Source organism: Boeremia exigua (assembly GCF_020726555.1).
Source record: "Boeremia exigua strain MPI-SDFR-AT-0100 chromosome Unknown C7974scaffold_4, whole genome shotgun sequence".
Lineage (NCBI taxonomy): Eukaryota > Fungi > Ascomycota > Dothideomycetes > Pleosporales > Didymellaceae > Boeremia > Boeremia exigua.
Window position 1 is genome coordinate 1,983,759 of NW_025763521.1, and position 20,876 is coordinate 2,004,634.

A 20,876-nucleotide genomic window follows, 5' to 3' on the forward strand; every position below is an offset into this window, starting at 1 on the left:
GTTTCTGGATTGACGATGACGAGGAGCATAGCGATGGCGTTTTTCGGAGGGAATTGGGAGGGGGGATGCTAATGGGATACAGTATAGCAACGACAGCGATAGCGAAGCAATGCAATGCAATGACTAGTAGTTTCTTCACTGGCATTTATCTCCCACGTCACAAGCTGTGTTGGTTCTCAATAGCTAGGCATGCTTGCGCTGCTCCACCGTTACTATACTATGAATTGATGGATACAGAGTGAGACGTGGATCACTGGACGGGATGGGATAGACGTGTGAAGTGCGTTGGTTTGGTGCTGGAGAGCTGTGTTGGTTTGGTTTGGCTTAGGCTGAAGTATGGTAGGTTGCGGGGGCTAGGTATGATGGTGATGATGGTGGTGTTATAGTAGTAGTAGTAGAATTGTAGTAGTAGAACTGTAGTAGTAGAACCGTAGTAGTAGGTTTAGAGTAGTAGGATTGTGGTAGTAGAGCTAAAGTAGTAGGATTGTAGTAGTAGAGCTATAATAGTGGCGATAGTGTAGGTGATACAGTGACAGCGATGGATGGTAGTCTTGTGTTTCTCTCCACCTTCCAGTTCTGGTATGTTAAACACAACATAGACGTTGACGTAGGTGTAAGGGCGAGGCTGGAGTGAAGTGCCTTTTCGGGGGTTCAAACATATCCTCCTTTGTCGTTTACTTCTCATTTTGCTTTTCCTCGCCTCCATTTTGCCACATGCATTCTGCATCGGCGTACCAATCATACCTAGGGTGGTCTGCATCATGCACACAAGGCTGATCAGATAGATGGTCAGTGCGTTTTACCCCACCTGTCCTTCCTTGATGACTTGACCAGGCTGAATGTCTCACGAGCGAACATGGATCCATACTCCTTCACTTTCGTTGCGGTACGATACGTTTCTTGAGTATTCGACTCCTTCACCCTGTCCATCCAGGGTCTTTTCCGTAGCCCGAAAGCTAGACTCGAGTCCCATGCGTTTAGCGCAAGTGCTTTGACATAGCGCCTGCCCAGTCGAGTCAGCATCGCTCTTGATCCGTCTATGCGGATTGCCTTTCTGGCTGTCCTGAACACAGGTGCTCAAGTACAGTGTTGCAACATCTCACTGCCAGTATGAACGAAGCTACTGGCATCAAAGCTCTTAAATGGCTCAGCCAAGAGAACTATGCTACCAGACACGCTGAAGTCAAGTCGCAACGATTGCCTGCCATTGCGAAGATGTCAGAATGGATTATGAACTCAGCTCAGTTCCAGACATGGTTGGCCGATGAGCAACAGGTACTGCTGTGTTTGGGAGCACCAGGCACGGGAAAGACGGGTATCACTTCTATGGTCATAGACAAGCTGTTTGAAGAACATGGTCGTGACTCTAGTATTGGGATTGCATTCCTCTATCCTCGGACCGGAAGAAAGAATCGAGACCCTCAGCAGCTGCTGCGAAGTGTGTTGCTGCAACTTGGACAGCGCATGCCATCAGTTCCATCCGTATTGGTAGACCTCTACCGCCGTTCTAGTACCAACGCATCTCCACCAACAGTTCAGACCCTACTAGGTGTCATGTCAGGATTAGTCGCCAACTGGTCAAGGGTTTACTTGGTAATCGATGCCTTGGAGCAACTGTTCAGTACCGATGTACGCAGCTTATTGTCGGGACTACTCGGACTACAGGAAACCCTTCCGATCAGTATATTCGCTGCATCCGATTCTCGGTCAGACATCATCGAGCAATTCAGGCAATGCCCGACCATAGACATCGGTGTCGACACGAAGCAGGACGTGCAAACGTACATTGCTTATAGAATATCAAATTTCCCCAGCTCATTACGAGATTTTTCTGACCTCATTGAAAAGGATGTGATGAGGGAATCAGAAGGATCGTAAGTAAGGTGTTGGGCGTCGAGTGATCTCACTAACCAGGGTCAGGTTCCTTCTCGCCAATCTACTACTAGATCGTCTCGCCACTTCATCAAATTATAAGCGTGCACGTAAGATCTCAACGCAGTTTTCAGTGTCGTTGAATGACCTGTATGAGAAGAAGATGAAAAATATTGAACAAAAGCCGGATGAGGAACAGGGTCTCGCGATAATGGCTTTCGCATGGCTCCTACGTGCACAGAGACCCTTGAAAAGAATGGAGCTTCAGACTGCACTTTCAATAAAAGTTGGCTCGTCTGAAATGAAAGACGGTGACTTTCCAGATGATATAGAGATTCAAACAATATGTGAAGGCCTTGTTGTCTTCACGGACAAGTCCGACACATGGTCTTTGATTCACTCCTCGGCCGCTCAATATCTGCAGAAAGCTCTAGATACATGGTATCCTGAATCCAAAACTATAGTAGTTGAAGGATGTCTGACTTATCTGGCCCTCCACACGTTTGGCGAAAGTTATTGCACGTCAGATCAAGAGTTCGAGCTGAGGCTGCAGCAAAATCCTCTTTACGAATATGCTGCAAAGTACTGGCCGAACCACTTTCGAGACTGCCAGGATCTACCAGAGGGAATACTTCGTTCATTTCTGCTCAACCAAACCAAGGTAGCATCTGCAAGTCAAGCAATGAGCTTACTGGAGACCGAGTTCCGACAACCGGGGTATAGCCAGGATTTTGACCATAAACAGACTGGCCTTCACCTTGCATCACATCTCGGATTGGAACGTATTGTAGAGTTCTTGTTGAAACAAGGACAAGACCAAGCATTGAGGGACTCACAGGGACGAACCCCTTTGTGGCGCGCAACGGAGGCTAACCGCAACATGATCATGATCATACATAGTCGTACAGACCGAACAACCTTCACACTGATGCTGGATAGGAAGGAGAGTCCACTCGCCTACTCACTGTTGAGAGTCGCAGGTCAAGGTGTTAGAGATGTGCGATCAAGAAACGCTTTCCACATCGGCGTCGTGCGTCAAGACTCAGACTTGATACAGCACGCCGTTACTTGTGGTGTAGATATCGATGAAAGAGATATAAATGGATACTCAGCACTCCAACTAGCTATGCAGATCCAATGGACGTCGGGTATAGACCTACTGCTCCAAAATTTAGCCAAAACAGAAGGCATCACTGCGTCGAGCTGGCTAAAATGTCACGGAAGACCACTATCAGATACTGTTGAACTATGGAAAGATAGTCCGGGATGTACGAAATTCATTTCCTCGACTACACAGGAGTCCAGTCGTAATGGGCTGCCCACGCGTAACAAGAGGCGCCTTCGGTATGTGGTATCGCACTAAACATCCATTGAGTCATGATCTAATCGTTACCTCATAGTGTATTCTCTGGGATTGCTGCCTGGCCAATGGACGTTAGCATCAATCCGAAAAGTAGTCAGAATGGTGCAATCTCGTGGTTGAGACGCGAACTCGCCAACACATCACTGAATGATGATTATCTCCAACATTATTCGGTCGTTGCGCCAATGCCAGTGCAGGGGGATCTTGGCAATGATAGAACCTTCAGCTACCGTTTTAAAGATATCAGAATTGGCTGGACCACGGCGTCCTTTCCAGACTCCAGCGGTGGAGACCATCTAGTAGCAGTTGATTATCTCAGTACGATTCAAATTGGATCGGTACCAGAGAGCGAAGCGGCGTTGTTCAAGATGTTGATCCATACTCTTATGGAAGGATGGACAGACCTTTGCAATCGTATTGATGGTCATTTGATCGACTGTGTAAGTATTGACCTTATTTGCACAAGCAGGATAAATGACATTAAGCTGATACGACAAAACCAATATACAGCGACCTGACGTCCTTGCTGCGAACGGGAGTGATCCAAAGCTCATCCGTCGTCTGCTGGAAGATGCAAACACCTGGTTTAAGCTCCGTGACATACTTCAAAGACAAATCAAGACACTCAGAGGGTTCTGGGACGGGAACCTTCAAGATTTTGGGAGCATCGCTGTCACTACTGAAGCCTTCGCGCGCGATGTCAGCTTACAAATCGACAGATTCGATTCCATTTCGGCTTCTCTGGTCCAGATTGTATGTCTCGAAATAGCTGCCCCAACATTTTATGACATCCATAGAGTAGCGGAAGGTCTTGCTGATATATGCACAGGACTTCAACCTTACTTCTATCAGAGAGGTACAAATGTCGACATCGCTGAATCGTAGCATGAAGCGTCTCAGCTGGATCACAGTATGACTCAAAAGTCCCTGCCTCTCGACCTTAGCTGACGTATCAGTTCGTATTCCTACCGCTTGTATTTGTCTCTGTAAGTAAAACCTCGGATACGTGACTCGTGAGAGTCTCACTTCTAACCGCACTCAGGGCCTCTTTGGCATGAATGTCGACATTCTCGAATCGAATCCGTCGTGGAAATGGTGCCTAGTTTTCATGGCTGGAACGTTGAGCCTCACAATGATGGTATGGATCGTCTTCAAAAGATTCCCAGATGTAAGTCAATTTACCCTTGCCGCAACTCAATTCATGTTCTTCTACTGAAACATATTTGGCAGTTGGAAGACAAGTTGGAGGACAGTTTTGGCTGGTTGGCTAGGCCATCTGTTCGCAAACAACCCCTCAATGATCCGGAAAAAGGATTGGTATCAGGCAATGAGAAAAAGTTCGTTTGATTGCAAGGTCGGGAGTTAATCTCTTTCAGTACATCACAGTAGCGGTTTCGCTGCTCGTTTTTATATATTTTTTCATAGTCATATTAGTCATTCTTAGTTGATTCCAATGCTTCACTGTACATGTTGAAGTGACGAGTGTCTTTCCTCCAGCACGAGTGATCAGCCAAGAAAGATCCTCTTTGAACAAGTTTCGACCTTGTTCCATTCCAACTTCTTTACACTTGCCAATCCCACGATACGCAATCTTCTTGTCGTCATCCAACTCGTTCATCTAAATGTTTAAATCAAATACTCAGGAAAAGCAACACCTTGAACACCTGAACGTTCGGTGTTGAAAATTTGCATTGCGACACTGTAATCTGCTGTATTCTGCCTTTGTCTATCCTTGTTTGGGCAACAATCCTTTCTGTCCTACACTGAACCTTTCCACGATCTGTTGCACATGTCTCTGCGACTCTTGTTCATTGCGACGCTGATCAACGGTCCACACATCATTCTTGTGACGCGTCCACATCCTCCTGGTCATTGATACTGCGCTTCTTGAATTGTTTGTGGTATGCAATAACCTTGTCTTCATACGTGCCCAAGGTAGTACCAAGCTTGGCCCCATGAACGTAGTCAAGCTCGCGGAACTCAAAGATAGGAGCCTCTTTGGTAGAATCAAGGACGAGCTCCATTTTGTTGTTGAGACTGCCGATCTGTCCGTGCCGCATGGTCTTGTCCATGAGCTTCAGTAGATCCATCTTCGGGAGTGTCTTCTTCGTCGTCTTGTCGAAGCCTTGAATGTGGTTGATGAAGTCGTCGATTTCTAGCTTCCCAGTCTTGATATTGTTGGCCTTGCCTGCCCAGTTTTCTGGGATAGTCGCGATGGCTCCGGTGTTCCATTTGAATGCTTCTTTGGCAAGCTGCGCGTTTCCAGAGACTTTGACAACGACATCAAGCAGAGACGTCGTCTTGTCAAGGAATTGTTTTGTCAATTTCTTTTCTATGAACTTAGTGTATTGCGCAACGAAGTCGGTGCGAGGCATAACTGGAAGTAGATGTTTTGGTCCTTTTTTAGGATCGGTGAATTTGGCCAGGACGCAATAAGACGTAAGGAGGGAGAAGAAACCAAGGAACTCATCATCAATGTCGCTTGGACTGATTTTCTTGAAAGACGCGAAGTCGGCCTTTGTGAGTATCTTGATCCTGGCTGCATCTAGCGCTCCGCTGCTAGCGAGCGGGTTCTTAACCGTATTCTTCGCTTTCGCATCGGCAAGGATTTTCAGGACGGCACCCAGGGGCATTGCAGTCGTGACCTGGGGACCGAAAAGCATCTTGTCTGAGTCTATTGGTTGCATTGGCCATTTGACTGACCATTCGCCTAAGTTATCGAAGCCGTTGATCTTTACCTTGCAGCCTTTAGCGGAGCATGGAGCCCATCCTTTCTGCGAGTGGAGAGAATTAGCAAAACTGGGAGTATGAAGTTGTGCTGGTGTCTCAGACGCTGAAGAACGTACAAAGAATTGGAAAATCTGATCTCCAATGACTTTTGTTTGGTGGTCCCCGACTTTGTTCTTGATACCATCGACAATGGCCTCGGGTAGAATGTTGGACTCGCCAACCTCTGCCGTAAGTGCCCAGTTGAGCTTTGGAGCTCCAGCGAAGCCGACTGGCGTCATAACAGCGCCCTTAATAGCTTCCCGTTTCTCTCCGACCAACGGCTTGCCTGGGCCTACAATGTTGATGTTCCTGATTTCGAGTTCTACACCAATTCCTGGTTTGACTGCACGTCGAATCAACTCATTGCGAGCATGATGAAGTGGTGTTGCTGATGCATATCCAAGAAGGATTGTGAATACAAAGAACACCCACAGTACAAAGGCAGCCCTGAAGCGTCTCGGGCCTGGTAAGCCGGAGGACATTGCTATCACTAACGAGTAGATACGATATGGATTGAACGAATAATTTTGCAAAGAGAGAAAGGGTTGTTTAGGTTTCCAACGATGTTAACAAGTGTGTTTATGACGAGCCGAGGGGAGAGAGCATTGAGGAGCTATGTAATAATGGCTACCGGACTGTGGTGCTTTCCATAGCCTTGTCAATACAAGGATCAGTCTGCGATACTCCATATCTTCATCTGACTGCTACAAGAAAAAGTAGTAACTGAAATCCGCCTGTCTTTGAATCCGCGTTTCAAGACAAGCTCAATTCCGGCGGCATAGGTGCTTTGGAGAGTCACATCTTGCTATATGGCCACATACGGGACATCGTATGCTGAATATGTTCAAGAATAGATCGGCTCTCTGATATTGCCGGGGTTCATGTCATTCCTAAGGGGGAGGCACAGCGAAGCAAATGATGTGTTGGATGGTGGTTGTTGGCTGAGTACGCAAGGCGACGAGAGGTACCAGGCAGGACCTTGCCCCGGACGTTTAGCGCCCGGTGGGCCCCCAATCACAATCCTTGCTACATTCGGACTTACTTGACGATTGGCTGCACAGCTCATACAAAAGTGGGGTCTTTTGAACATCGCATCCGCGCTTAGCACCTCTACTGACCTTACAACTACTCTACTTGTGTAGCTTTTGCGAACCCTCAAGCCACCTCTGCTGCCTCTCACACCATCAACGACTTCCTGAGAGATATCACTCCTCGCTCAGCCCGTTGCTCATTCACCAACGTTCGGAAGATAGTTCTCTGTGATCATGGCTTCAACCCGTCTTCTCTCGAATCTCCCACCCGAGCTCATATGTCGAATGTTCGAGTTTGCTGCCGACTTCTCAACAGTGGCTGCTCTTGCGCAGACTGCACGTCCTTTCTACCAAACGTGGCGAGCATTTCCAACCGCTATCTGTCGAGCCGTCGCACCCCGTGCCTTGTTCAGCCATGCAGACGCCGAGAGATTGCTTGACATACAAGAGGAAGCCGATCCATCTCAATTTGGTTCTGCGCAGCGGTCTATCTCCCGAGCCAAGCGTCTCCTGTTCAACGCCCGGTGTGCATCTGCTGTGACCAAGGATTGGATCGAACTCTGTGAGATTGAACTGAGCTTTGACCGGGAACACGATCCAATGAGACCATCCGAGATTGCACGCTTCCAGCACGCTTTCTACTGTGTCTGGGCCATTGGAGTCATGGCAACGGTTCCACATTTACAGCATAATGCATCGGAATTCCTCGAGAAGTGCAGTCCACGTGAACTGTGCAGACTGGGTGAGATGGCATCATATGCTGAATACTACAACCACAATGATTTTGGGTCTGTGGGTCTTGATTTTCAAGACGAAGTCTGGAAGACAGGCTACGATCTGGCCTCGACGCGCTGGGCGAAGGTGGCTTACGAAGGGCGTCACTACAGATGTGTCGATGGTCCCAAACTCAACTTCTTCGCTTTCTTCGATGAAACTCAAAAATACCTCGAGACAATCGACGATGAATAACAATGAAGTCCTCGGTCACTGTGTATGCATGGCAGGCGAATCATCTACATTTCAATCGAGTAATATAATACAGGAATGGTACAGGACGAATGGTGCGATGGAAAAAGGAAACACTCTCTTGTAGAACACATACAGATGTTATTACTACTCTTGGTCCAGTGGTGCAAGGAGAATACCAATAGAGTGGACGTTTCGACGCGATCTCTGCAGCGATCTCTGTAGCGATCCCAAATGAGTTGCCCGGAATACTTAATAATACTGCTGACCCTCCTCCGGCCTACAGATCGACAGTGACGAAAGCGAGCAGTGCCTGTAACCTTCGATGAATTCGCTGCTGTCAACAACGCCCCACTGTACCAGCTTCAAGTGCGGCTCAACATCGTCCTTTGGAGGATGGCAAGCAGCGCTGATAGTGAGACTGTTCGACGAGGCTTGGGGCATATGCGTAACCAATTTCTGGTTTGCCACCACTCGAACGATAATCCAAAGGCCAAAGAAAACGACAAAGAAAGTCGCAAAGCTAACTCCCAATGCTCCACACGCTGAACGAGATAAACTTGTGTCTAGATTGTCGCCTTTAAAGACGTCGATCCGCACGAGAAAGAACGTTTGCGAAAGAAGCCAGTGGAGACCCGTGCTCACAGCTAGGAGGGGGACAGCCCTTTTGTACGGAAGTTGAAGGAAGTAAGTACTGCGTTGTTCGCCCCTGGAGTCGCTGACGCGGAGTCCCTTCCTTGTAGCGCCTAGATTGTTCCATTCTTGGATTCCTGCCATGGCTGTGCAAAAGCTGTTCAAGCTCATGTAGCAGAACGACAGTGCGAGCTGAGGCATATTGGCAAGCCAAGCGGTGAGATTAGTGGCGGTTACCGGTCTGATCGTGAATTCTAGCACGGAGTTGGATGCAACGCCCCACGCCCATGCACCGCCTTTCGCGTCTGACATGAAGCCGAACGAGATAGCGATGATCATAAGTATGCTGAAAAAAAATTAGCAAGATGATGCACAAGGATTGCAGCTACTTACAATGGAATCATAAGTCTGGCATGTTCATTCCGGATGAGTGTGAAATAGCTCAGTTTCCGTACACGCCAACCGGTGTTTGCTACCGAGTGTGGCCTCCGGTCATTCGTTGTACTGTTTGTGTTTTTGTCCTGAGTTCTGCTCGCCTGAGTAGACAGTTCGCGCTGCTTGACAATATCATTGTCTTCGTATAGACATCGTCCTTCCGTAGTTGGGTCAGGAGAAGATAAGAAAGACGCCACAGCATCACCCAACGTGACTATGTACCTTGATCGATCTATAAACAAAATGTTCAGCATAATGAGAAGCTTGAAGAGATTTGCTGTAATGACAACCACTATGAAGTACAAACTCAGTTGGATTCGACTTTGCGTGTGAGCACGAATCGCAAATGCATGCGCAACATGTATTTCAGCACCGTCCTCGGGATTGAAGTACGGCAGAGGCGAAAGCCAATCCGTTGCGTTTATGTGGTCTGCTAAGGAAATGTCGGAGTGGGGACGAGGACGAAGAGCGCCTAACAAATCTCGCCGTTCGACGGTGGAGTTGTCCGCTATTGTACGGGCCATCTTTGAAGCAACTTCGTCGTATACAATAATGAGTTCTGTATAATCGTAGCTTGTGTTGAAAGTAACGAAGTCTTCTTTCCATTGCGTATTTGAGAGATTGACGTAGGACGTGTTGGTGGCATGATGCTCGTATTCAGAGGAGTAGCGATGGACACCCCGTACGGTATACCAGTTCTGTGCAAGGACCTTGAAGGTAGCAGCGTTGTAACTATTCCACTATTAGATTTCCTACTGTATTGACTTCTTGGTAATCTTATACTCACAATAAATGTAAGGGAATTGAAGATAGGCTCAGAATGAGGCAAAGAACTACGCGCTTCTTCGAGATCCGTTTCCAGTTGCGAAAGCTTGTTAATCCGATCGCAAGCCAATCTCCCTGACGATGTGCCCTGTCAATCTCTTCTCGTGTTGGTGAACTCATGACCTGTATTGTGTAGTTACTTCCAGACAGTAGCAAACTGCTTAGTATGTTGATACCGATGTGGAGAGCTGCATTGTACCAGGAGATGCGTTCCCTGTCCCCGTAAAGTAGATTTGCGAAACCGTCGTCGTTGAAGCCACCCGGACGAGTAGCGCCTATCAGGAGAAGAGTGACGTTGCAGCAAAGAACGAAGAATGCCATGCAGCATCCGATCAGAACGCCCATGCGCCATCCATGATAACGGCTTCGTTCCTTTCGCTTGGCTATCCAAGCCTGCAGCCGTTGCCACAGATTCTTTCGGTTTTGAGTGCTAAATCACTGTCAGAAAGTGATCAGTTGTTGTGCCGATGAGTCTTACTCTATAGCTGAGGCTGTATCGTCCTCGAGCAAAGGCCTTTGATCGTTCGAAACTGCAGAATTATACTGAAGATGGTACGCGGTAGCCTGAAAATGATAGTTACTGCGCCCTGGAGAGCTGTCTTCGAGCCTTCGAGCAGGAGAACGTGCGCCAAGATCAGGCTCGATGCTGCCGAACGGGATTTCTTCAACACTGTTCGTGAAAGCCATCTGATCTGCGGCAATGTGTGTTGAGGCAAAGAGATGGAGGAACTTGGACTGAGAGTGTGTCTTTGATGGTCTTTTGTCATCCCACGAGGCTGAGACATTCAACAAGACAGGCTGAGCATTCCTACAAGGCTGAACATTCCCGCAAGGCTGAACCGTTACTTCACCTTCACCTTGGCATGGCGCTCCAGTGATGGCTCGAAGATGCTGTATTTTTTGACAGGCCTTGCCCAAGAAGAAATGTGCTCGACCTTACTCCAGAGTAACACTGGAGCTGCGCGCATGTAGGGCTCAGATTACTCCGACGGACAGAACAGAAAGAAGAACTTACTTCAAGCGAGCTTTGCTCGAGTGTGGAAGAGGCGCGCGCGAACGTGACATGTGAAGTAAGTAGGGTTGTTTTATAGTAGATGGCCAGATCCCGCTCACCACACCCCAAACACCATCTATGTCGCCAGCCAATGCCATTATCGTGACCATATGCAACCAGAAACGCCAAACCAGCGCCTGTACCAACCATGAAGGAAACATGCGCGCTCGAAATCAGAAAAACAGACGCCGTCAAATGGATGCCGAAGCTCAGCAAAGTAAGATACCACCCATGTGTGCTTGTTCCGGAAATAATGCAAAACCAAGCACTCGCTTCGTGTTCGTAATGTCCTAATTTCGTCGGTTGTGTTCAGACGCGAACAACTGCGCCTCCAGTCCAGCGGAGTCTGCGCAAACCCAGGCCAGTGCCTCGTACGGCTTCTTTACCACAGCTTCCAGCTTCGGTGCCAGCAGCACCCACCTGACCCATGGCTTCGGCGTAGCCAGCTTCGTTGCCAACAACGTATCCTGCAGAGAAGCTGAGAGCGCTCACGAGGACGACCACGCCGGCACTGACAACCCATGTGAACAGCGTTGGGCTAATCTCCTCGATCAGAGCACTCTGCTTGCGTACCTTCTTTGCGGCATGGCGGTCTCTGCTGCTACTTCGTGCCCCTGCAACAGCTGGGCTGGCTTTGCGTTTGGATTTGTCGGAAGGACTGCTGCTCGTGGCACGAGAAGACGACCCGTTGCTTGTTTCTTCGATGATCTCGCCCAACGCTACTGACTCAGGCACCATGCGGAGAGATGAGGGATCGATGCGGCCGGTTGTTGCACCCTGTGCGGCACGAGAATGACCAGGCTTGGGAAGGCCTCTAACTGCAGCTGCAGCAGAGAGGAGTGTGGAAAGACTAGCTCGCAGTGCCTCGTCGTGATCAGCTTGGTGACTGGGTGAGATGACGTTGTAGGGGGAGTGCTGTGGATATGAGTGTTGTCGTTGAGAGCCTGGTCTTGTGGGCCTTCGGGGCGTGTAGACCGTGCCCGACTGTGAGCGCACAATGTGCTCAGAGCTTGGGTGCGAGAATGCATTGGGACGGGGCTGGAAATGCCGACCGGTGGACCTGGGGTAGTTGACCGCAGTCGCATTTTCGTCTTCATCATCGTCCTCTTCCTCCCTTTCTGACATGGTATCAGAGGATGCAACCGAATGTAGCACACGAGGGCTGTGGTGCATTTCCTGCCTCAGAGGAGAAGGCCCTATATGCTCGTTCGAGGACGTCATGACTCTGTCCGATTCGCTCTCGCTTTCATCATATTCCTCCTGACTACTGTTGCCTCCACCGGTGCTCGCCACACGGTGACCAGTGCCTATATGAAAGTGACCACCGCGCGAACGCCTGTTTCTTCTGTGCAAGTTTGAGTCATGTTGGACCGTAAGACCCGTCGTGATGATCTCGTCAGTAGCGGAGGACAGAGATGATGAGGATGGTCTTGAGGTGATATCGATCCAGGACTCTAATAACACTATATTAGCTTGTGAACAGCAAGTGGGTACAACTTGGTAATGTTTGAGGCGCACGTCTTTCTACCTCAGAGCCTTCAAAGCATACCGAACAGTGAACGCACCTTCTGAATGTTGCCTAGACGGTGATAATCTCGAGTACGAAGGGGCCATAGTTGAGCTCCGTGAATGTGTCTCTTCAGGGGATGCAGTGTGACGAGCGGGTCGTGGCGGGTGGTGATCGTGCATAGTACCTTGGCGAAATGGCCTGGTACCCAGCTACAAACACCTAGGTATCTGCGAAATCGGTGGCCTAAACTGCCTCACTGTTTCACGCCGTGCGTAGGTTCGTGATGTAGAGGTATGCGCGTAGGTGGGTCTACCAAGACGGGCAGTTCCGATCTCGGTTCTTTGTCTCCAGGCGCGTTTGCGATGGTGGGCTGGAGGAGTAGAGGAGAGCAAGGGCGCGTTGCAAAGGAACAGCAAGCAGCCAGCACTCGGTAGACAACACACAGCCTGACGCTGTAGGCTTCAGACTGCGCGTGGTTACCGTTGCAGTCGGAGATACCAGGGCGCAACCGCGGCTGACGCTATGGCAGAGGGTGGCTCGATGGTCCGGAACGCAGTGACGTCTAAGCGGGGTGCGCTTGGTGGGGCGCCGGGGTTGCGACACGTCGGGGCTGGGAGGACGAGGGAAACAGCAATAAGAGAGGATGAAAGCAGAAGTGAACGGTCAAAGCGAAGATTATGACACTCGTTCCTGACCCCGTGTGATGGCCAGCCTCTCTGGCAGGGTCACGTAGACAAAAAGCGGTGGATGTGCTCATGAGCGAATCACGCTACACTCCCGCACACCTTCGGCTTGGAGTCTAGCCGTTTCTGGTGCTCATCTGGCCCCGATACAAGACACAGCTGCGTAACTTCAGGTCTTCTGCCTTGCATAACGCAATCTCGAGATAATGCTGCGCACCTCTCTGGCGCTTCGCTACCATACACTTGGAGAGGGTATATTTGCCCTAATCTCGTGCTTGTTTTCGCTGTGGCGCTTCGCACTCAGCACGTCATCGAAGTGTAGATGAGAACATAAGCAGTTGCACGTTGGTCTGACATGTATTTCCTTATGTCGGTAGCTGTTTCAGCGAGGCACGTCCCTAAACACTACTCTAGGCATACATATCGCCCTGACTCGACTGCTCAGAGAGAGTAAACCACAAAACGCAACAAATGAACGCCAGTATTATGCGGATGTGATGGTAACCCATACATGGGTGCCCTCAACGGACAACAAGCAAGTGTAATGAGATAATTTAGATGACCTCAATCGAGAGGGAAATGGTGGAAAGACGCAGCTCTAATGCCAGGACAATTTCGTGGGCTTCGTCAAAGTAAAGTCGAAATGATAAGAACAGCAAAGCTCTCTAGAAAGCGGACAAGCTCAGCCATGATCCGCTCTGGCTGGATATGATACAAGATACGGCGACCTCTGTTGCGAGGTATAAGACGCGTTGCAGGTCGACGTGCCCACGCAGGTATGGCGGCTCAAAATGGTCGATCTCCGCAGAAATTAGATATGGCGAAGGTGACGGCGGCTCTACGTAGCGTTCAGTTCTTCTTCTCTTCCTTCTTCTTCTTCTCCTCCTTCTTCGCCGGCTTCTTGAAGAAGTCGCTGATCCCGTCCTTAAATTTTTCCCAAGGGTTCCGATTCAGACGGTTACTGAGTTGGCGGTAGTTGTACATCTCAGCCCAACAGTCGCGACCCCACTCACAACCAGCCATATTGACCAGGAAGTCGCGATCTTGTTCCCTGTAGTGGATGCTGACATCGTCGCCACCATCGCCACACGCACCGGGTGGGAAGCTGTTGATCTTGCGTTGCTGAAGAAAAGCGACATGCGGTCGAATCCATGGCTGGTTCTGATACATGTATTCGAAAGCGTCCTGCTCCTTGTGTTCCCACTCCATATGTTTCTGCTCGTAGCCAACAGGATCCCACCAGATATCTAGAAGTCGGTCGGTCCAGACACTCCTTCGCAACATGAATGAGCCCAAGTTGAACCCACCGCAGTCCTGTGGTACTAGCATATTGATAGACTCGACTCGACCATCACCGACCGGTGACCGCGTCTCGAGATCAAGATATTCGTCGGTCAGAGGGTGTGAGATGTTGAGGGGGTTGTATACGTTGATATCGCGGTATGTGATGTCTTGCAGGTTCTTGAAGATGTGGCTCTGGAGAGAGTAGGACGGTTCCATGATGAAGGTGTTGGTATCAAGCCACCAGAACCTGCCACGGTCAGTCGTTGTAGCCATGAGATTTGTACTCATACGTACCACTCAGCCTGTGGGTATTTCCGCATGGCGTTGCGGATAGTGTCCACTTTCTCCCAGCTTTCTCTCCACTCGTGGGCATAGCGCTTCTTGGTGCTCATGTCCACGATCTCGAGGTCGTATCCCCACTTCTTGGTATACTTCTTCTTGTTCTTGACGCTGTCGCGCTCAATGGCCCATTCGCGAGGACCCTTCCACTCCATGACACCTCCACCCTGGTTTGCTGCGAGGATCACAACGTATTTACTGCCGCCGCCGAAAAGTGCAGATCGTCGGTATGTTCGGTGTAGAGCTGGTACCGTCAGTAATAATCTGAGTGTAGCAGTGGTGTATGCTTACGTGTCGCGTAGAATATGATGATGCTGAGGAGGATGAACAGAACCACCCCTAGTGACCGTCTCAAACGCCAGAGATTCCAGCCAACGCGGTTCACCATCTGCGTCAATTTATTGCCCTGAGTCCGCCCACGACCAAGTTTCTCCTTGTCGCCGTAGCTCATGGGCAGGCTTGTGGATATCCTGCGGAAGTGTTTGGCGAAGAAGCCCTGGTTCCTCGGGTTGAAGCCTGGGTATCCCTTCACCTCAGCGCTCCGCGCCTGGGCAGAAGCCCAGGTCACATTGTGCGACGAGCCATTGGCCCCGCCTGAATCGTACGGAGTGTTCAGGCCAGGACTCGACCAGCCGCCAGGTCTAGGTGAAGGCGATCTTGACATGTCGGCCGCTGGTGTGCCGGGGATGGTGGGCAGGCCGTCGCCCAATGAGCCACCCGAGAGGCCACTTGTCGTCCCTAGCCGGTTGGGGAGGCCAAGATTGAGATTTGGTGGTTGCGTTCTTGCGGCAGATGAGCGCCGTCGGCGTTGGCCAGCGTTACTGGAGAAAGAGGATTGAGAAGCCAGCGTGCCTTTATCGGGGTTGTAAGGTGCGCGGAATGCACAGGGTCCGATCGCGCGTGGCTTCTGGCAGCAGGGCTGTCAGGCTGTAACGGGGCTTAACGATAAGCAATGCGCTGCCAAAAGCAAGGCGGATGATTGCGATGAGGACAGCTGGCTACGAAATGAAGCTTTTCGGTCGGCAAGGCGAGGCGGTCGCACCTCCAGCGGGAAGGGAGATCTGCAGTGCAACGTCAAAGGACAGTTTTGCTTGCGGGCAGCTGCAGTCAAAGGCACAAGATCAAGGTACGGCAGCCTGTAAAGAGCGAACGCCTGCAGTGGAAAAGGAGCTCCTTGCGATAGATAAAATTACCGTCCAATGTCAAGCTTGGCGGGCTTCTAATCATTAGGAGGTCCTGACTAGCAGTCTAGCACCTCGCTCCACCTGCGCATCGACTCGGTGGCATCGTCTTGGACTCTTGGGTGTGGGCATTCACTCTCGAAATAGACAATACGTTCCTGGATAACGAAGCCGAAGAAACGAGGTTGCGATTATGCCGGCGAAGCAATGCTGCAGTAGCTGCTCGTGTTGCTGACCGCAGACGCTCTCCACGACCTCGCAGGGTCATGATCGATAGGCTCGCCATTTGCTCAGAGAGTACTTGATAGACTTCAGGAGTCGCTGTGCGTCCATCCCTTGCGGGACACTCAACAAGCTCTATGGCACCTTACCAGACCGCGCTCGCACACCTGTGCGTCCCAGCTGTCAATGCACGACGCGAGTATATAACGAATCGAGAAGGAAGCGGACTGACGGGCAATATATGCCGATCAGCCAGCCGCCCTCTTTAACCTTTCTTGCTTCTCGTGAACCTTCGACGCAACCTTGTCAAGACCAAAAGTCAATGTGATGTGGAACGTGGTCTTCTTGATCGACTTCTCTTGGCTGCGTGTCCCCAGACTCATATCAACGTGGTTTGTCTCAAGCACCTCCATTGTCGCTCGACAGACATATGGTCAGACACATGCACGATACAGACATTTTGTGGCAGGCACGCGACTTGAGTGCATTAAAGTCAGTGTCACAGACAGAATGTTGATGGCTTGAAAAGGTTACACTTCTTGACGAGCGCTATTCAACGGTTGGCGCTCAGCGACGGCGGGCGCTTACGCTAATTCATACTCGCACCTCACTGGCCGACCCCTCATATTGCCTGCCACGACGTCCGGCTCAGCCTCTAGAGCGTCTCAGATCCCGCCCCGTGTTGTACAATTCTAGCTTCAGCGAATCTTGGGCGGTTATTGAGCCTCATCGCTGGAGAATGGCGCCCGCCGCACGACCGATCTGGATGGCTGCATCCAATCATATCGGCTCTCTGCCCATCGTCGACTATTGCTGGGATGAACTGCAGCTCGTCCAAGCCAGCATACCCGGTACTCTTGACAAATGAGAAGGCGAGGCGGTATGCTGTACAAGGAGGCTAATGACATGCGGTCGGGTAGCCTGTACGCTCGAGGTAATTCAAGAAGATCCGTGGGCGTGGAGGTCGTGTGTCCATACGCGAGACTTCCATTTCGTTCTTTTGTCTTTGGTGTCTTGTTCCCTTCACGCCATCTCTAATCGTCTTCACTTTCACTTCATTACCTCAAGCGGCCAGTGCTTCGTATTGTCCGTATTGTTACAAGCCCGGGAACTCCAGAGCAGAGCTCTTCGTGATCAGAACCCACGGCTTCTACGCACCCGTCACTATAAATTCCAACCTATTTTCTTTTGAGAACACACGATATCTTGCATCCAGCAGTATGAGTACAACAAATTTCGGCATGCAGCCATCGACGCACCTGGAGCGAACAGCGCGACCTGCACACTTCGAGTTCGACTCTTCCACACCGCAAAACGATCGTGACGACCACATAGTGATACGTTTGAACGGACACTTTGATGGGACAATCGCTCTACCAAAGACGACCCAAGAACGGGAAGCATGGGATAGCGACGCTCAAATACCTGTGCAGAGGGCTGCCAGCAAGACAACTTCCAGGCCGTTTACATCACGCGTATCTCGACACAAGAGCAGGAGGCGCGAACTGCTAGGGCGACAAACAAAATTAGACACGAGTTTTGCGAGACACAAAGGCGACACACCGCATCAAGTGTTTCCTGAACATGGCATGCATGGCATTGGACAGGCAAGGAAAAGCTGGTTCAGTGTTGGACGTTCGTCTATGAAGTTCAAAGGACTAGGAATCACGAAAGGCACCCCTCAGCCGGGAGTGTCACATCGCAGAGTCCCGAGCATCGATCGTGAGCCCAAGACGGCAGACTCGTTGGCTCCAGCCCCAGGTACCGCAACCTGGAATGAAATCTCGCCATGGGACCGTCCCATACCTATTGGTATCACGGTTCCGACAGACAGTGTTTCTGACTTCAGCCCATACCAAGGAGCCCGCCAGCGGTCAGGAAGTGACCTGACCTTAGTCACACCCAGCATCGTCATCACACCTGCCATGCCAATGCAATCAATCTGGTCGCCCGACACCCCATACACAGAGTCTGACTACACTCCAAGTGTTTATTCTCGCTACACATTCAATCATCAAACTGACGTACCCCCCGTTCCAGCGCTTCCTCTGGGCATGACCGGACCAGCCGGCGCACCAGTTCATGTAAGGCCAGCGCCTGATTCGCCAACACACAACAGGAACGACACAGTCGACTCCAACGAAACGGCTTTCGAAGAATACGACAATGCTCAGCAGAAGAACCGTGTCATGTCAAGTGATACTTTCTTTGAGGAGGATGAGACACCCTTACGCGAACGGACCGCCGAGCCGTCTCTGGTAGTGGACACTTCGCTTGTGCCAACACCGCGACGCTCACAAGGGTGGTGGAATTTCATCACAACACCGTTTGTCACCACGCCATTGACCGGAACGTGGCCTAAAGGTGATCAGAGCACCCCAAGAACACCTGACGTGCCAACGCTACCACTTGAGTACAGCCGGAGCAACGCAGCGCCAGTTTCATTGCCTACTGACAGTTGGTCGGCGGTGGAGCAGTCCTACGCTGACCGCACTCTGCCTTCGAAGGTGAGATTTCCTGTTGTGGTGCCTGTGCCGGTCAGTGAGAGCACGTCATCACGACATGCCTCTCCTATGACGGCGGCGAGTGAGATCTCCGCAGACATGGCTCCTAGGCCCATAGTGCAGAATAGGAACCACCAAACTGCAGCAACGCCTGACCGTAGTGTGACCTCGCCGCTATCAGCAATGTCTGCGACCCCTGTCGTTGGTACAGCAGCTATGGCGACAGTATTGATGCCACGTCAGGTGGAAGAAGCACCTCGACCTATCAACATCAACATTGAGATGCAAGATCGCCGACCAGATGTCAATGTCCAACTCTTGAATGCCAACTCGCAGCCAGCGACGCAACAAAACCATACATCTTGGCCAGCACCACGCTTTCAGGGCGTTGCGTCATACAACTCAAGGTCTAACAGCCCTTCTCCAAGTCCACCAACGTTCGCTCCTCCTCCTACCTTTGCTTACAAAGGGTCCCACTTCAGCTACGACCACGCAAGCAAAGCAAGCTCATCGATCTCTGTCTCAGATCTTAAGCGACAAAAGAAACACCGAAAGGTGTTTGACGTGAAAATGTTGCTGCCATGTTTGCAGCGAAAACACCAGGAGAAGACAGAGGAGAAGAAGCAGCAGAAGAAGAAGAAGAAGCGGGGATGCTTCTTCTGGTGTTGCGGTTGCTGCCTTATCTTGGTTGTTCTGCTTGCAATCCTGATCCCGATCATTGTTGTTTTCTCCCGGAAGAAACACGACGTGACTCAAACCACCCCGATCGTAAATCAGCCAGGTGGTGAGTCAAAGTCCGAGTGGCTGACCTTGACGAATCTCCCTCCGATCCCTACTGGTGTATTGACTATTGCCCAACCTGAAGCAGTAGAAGAAGAAAGTGGATGCGTTGCACCTACGACTTTGTGGAGCTGCGCACTGCCAAAGGAATTGCAGGAATCGGTAAAGCCCAACAAGCCAGATCAGCCAAACTTCAGGATCGAGATCACATTCGATAACAGTAGCTCATCAACAGCCTCGAAGACACAGACTAAGAAGCGAGCTGCCAATGCCGTCTCGGTCGGTGCGTTCATCCGAGAGCATTTCTTGAACGCTCGTGCGGCAGCTTCGCCATCTCCTGCACCTCCAAACAATGATGACATGGTTTTTCTGGGAAAGACGACAGATGGAAACAGTGCACCATTTAACGGCGAAGAGACACCCCTGTTTGTCTCTTTCCAAGACCCAACGGCCACAGCATCTCGTCTCGCGAAGCGCGCAGGCAATGACCCCACAAACATCACCGCTTCCATCCCTGCTCCGATGCTGAACCCAGACGGGACTGCCGCGCCAGCCAACTTACTTCCCTTGCCTTCTGCGCAACCACTTCGGTTGTACAATCGTGGGAAGGATAATGAGCACTACGGCTTCTACACGTACTACGACCGATCGATATTCCTGAAGCAGATCACCGGAACGAATCGCGGTGGCAACCCTGCGGATACGGATGGCGGCAGCACAGAAGAGGCAGCTACGCTTCGATGCACGTTCTCCGAAACGCGATTCCTGGTTCAGATATGGACGCGCAGCCAGTCGAGCAAGCCACTTCTGCAGAGCTCCACACAAAACGGTTCGGGCAATATGCAGCGGCCAGGAACATTCCCTTACCCGGTCACCGTCACAATCGATCGACATGGTGGTAACGCAGCAAAGAAGAATCTTTACTGTTATGACATGGAGAGCGATGGGACCATCAAAAACGAAGCTTCCAAGCGCTCGTTCCAATTCGAAGATCGCGCCTTCGGAGGCAATCTCGTGAACGGCACTCAGGGGCGCCCGGCCGTGACGGGACCCATTGACGGAGGATCGGGAGGCTGCTCATGCAAGTACCAGAACTGGCTGGATTAAGGCGTCCGGCAGCAGATTTCTGCTCTCTTTACATCGTACCCTGTATTTAGTGGAGCGCTGGATTACATTTTGTCCGCGGCGGCCAATTGGCAGCCTGGAGTCTGCCACGATATGGCAGTGCGTGGCATTGCTTGTCATTGCTTGACCACGGCACATCAGTGAACGCGCACGGCTTGGTCCTACTCGCGTAGCTTAATGAGGACCACTGGATGGATCCCTGTAAAATAATATTACATAGAGCACATACTTAATATTGACATCGACTGTATCATATCACTGCACTGTCCATTTGAAGCAGATGCATGTCTGAGGCTGTCA

General features: G+C 50.7%; 7 protein-coding genes across 7 annotated transcripts; 3 read left to right on the top strand and 4 right to left on the bottom strand.

The window, feature by feature from the left end:
* The first annotated feature begins 732 nt into the window (after window positions 1-732).
* On the top strand, window positions 733-4,682 carry C7974DRAFT_390939 (uncharacterized protein). The gene is made up of 8 exons (XM_046141523.1): window positions 733-1,874; window positions 1,921-3,216; window positions 3,273-3,675; window positions 3,746-3,988; window positions 4,065-4,145; window positions 4,192-4,221; window positions 4,278-4,403; window positions 4,466-4,682. Exons 1-8 carry the CDS (start codon window positions 1,111-1,113, stop codon window positions 4,580-4,582), a joined length of 3,060 nt encoding a protein of 1,019 aa, XP_045999355.1. The 5' UTR covers window positions 733-1,110; the 3' UTR covers window positions 4,583-4,682.
* Window positions 4,683-5,073: 391 nt separating this feature from the next.
* Window positions 5,074-6,575, bottom strand: C7974DRAFT_423057 (uncharacterized protein; the record flags this gene model as incomplete). The annotated part of the gene is made up of 2 exons (XM_046144364.1): window positions 6,082-6,575; window positions 5,074-6,009 (listed from the first exon to the last, which is right to left on the bottom strand). Exons 1-2 carry the CDS (start codon window positions 6,484-6,486, stop codon window positions 5,074-5,076), a joined length of 1,341 nt encoding a protein of 446 aa, XP_045999356.1. The 5' UTR covers window positions 6,487-6,575.
* Window positions 6,576-7,095: 520 nt separating this feature from the next.
* C7974DRAFT_390941 (uncharacterized protein) lies at window positions 7,096-8,268 on the top strand. Its single transcript, XM_046141524.1, has one exon. The coding sequence runs from the start codon at window positions 7,270-7,272 to the stop codon at window positions 8,002-8,004; it is 735 nt and encodes a 244-aa protein (XP_045999357.1). The 5' UTR covers window positions 7,096-7,269; the 3' UTR covers window positions 8,005-8,268.
* On the bottom strand, window positions 8,254-10,601 carry C7974DRAFT_462422 (uncharacterized protein; the record flags this gene model as incomplete). The annotated part of the gene is made up of 4 exons (XM_046146202.1): window positions 10,373-10,601; window positions 9,857-10,324; window positions 9,028-9,801; window positions 8,254-8,980 (listed from the first exon to the last, which is right to left on the bottom strand). The coding sequence occupies exons 1-4, from the start codon at window positions 10,579-10,581 to the stop codon at window positions 8,254-8,256; spliced, it is 2,178 nt and encodes a 725-aa protein (XP_045999358.1). The 5' UTR covers window positions 10,582-10,601.
* Window positions 10,602-11,257: 656 nt separating this feature from the next.
* C7974DRAFT_432853 (uncharacterized protein) lies at window positions 11,258-12,637 on the bottom strand (the record flags this gene model as incomplete). The annotated part of the gene is made up of 2 exons (XM_046144878.1): window positions 11,258-12,402; window positions 12,514-12,637. The coding sequence occupies 2 exons, from the start codon at window positions 12,635-12,637 to the stop codon at window positions 11,258-11,260; spliced, it is 1,269 nt and encodes a 422-aa protein (XP_045999359.1).
* Window positions 12,638-13,990: 1,353 nt separating this feature from the next.
* Window positions 13,991-15,620, bottom strand: C7974DRAFT_307652 (galactosyl transferase GMA12/MNN10 family-domain-containing protein; the record flags this gene model as incomplete). The annotated part of the gene is made up of 3 exons (XM_046138139.1): window positions 13,991-14,672; window positions 14,720-15,008; window positions 15,056-15,620. Coding segments are annotated over 3 exons (1,536 nt in total), but the record flags the coding sequence as incomplete, so codon positions are not given.
* Window positions 15,621-17,133: 1,513 nt separating this feature from the next.
* On the top strand, window positions 17,134-20,822 carry C7974DRAFT_390947 (uncharacterized protein). Its single transcript, XM_046141525.1, has one exon. The coding sequence runs from the start codon at window positions 17,388-17,390 to the stop codon at window positions 20,556-20,558; it is 3,171 nt and encodes a 1,056-aa protein (XP_045999361.1). The 5' UTR covers window positions 17,134-17,387; the 3' UTR covers window positions 20,559-20,822.
* The last annotated feature ends 54 nt before the right edge of the window (window positions 20,823-20,876 follow it).

What these genes read in the sequence shown, in the direction of transcription:
- C7974DRAFT_390941 (XM_046141524.1), top strand. Translation starts at nt 7,270, where the DNA reads ATGGCTTCAACCCGTCTTCTCTCGAATCTCCCACCCGAGCTCATATGT.
- C7974DRAFT_390947 (XM_046141525.1), top strand. Translation starts at nt 17,388, where the DNA reads ATGAGTACAACAAATTTCGGCATGCAGCCATCGACGCACCTGGAGCGA.
- C7974DRAFT_390939 (XM_046141523.1), top strand. Translation starts at nt 1,111, where the DNA reads ATGAACGAAGCTACTGGCATCAAAGCTCTTAAATGGCTCAGCCAAGAG. An exon ending in CGGCTTCTCTGGTCCAGATT is followed by an intron (nt 3,989 to 4,064) that starts GTATGTCTCGAA and finishes ATATATGCACAG; the next exon opens with GACTTCAACCTTACTTCTAT. An exon ending in TCTTCAAAAGATTCCCAGAT is followed by an intron (nt 4,404 to 4,465) that starts GTAAGTCAATTT and finishes CATATTTGGCAG; the next exon opens with TTGGAAGACAAGTTGGAGGA.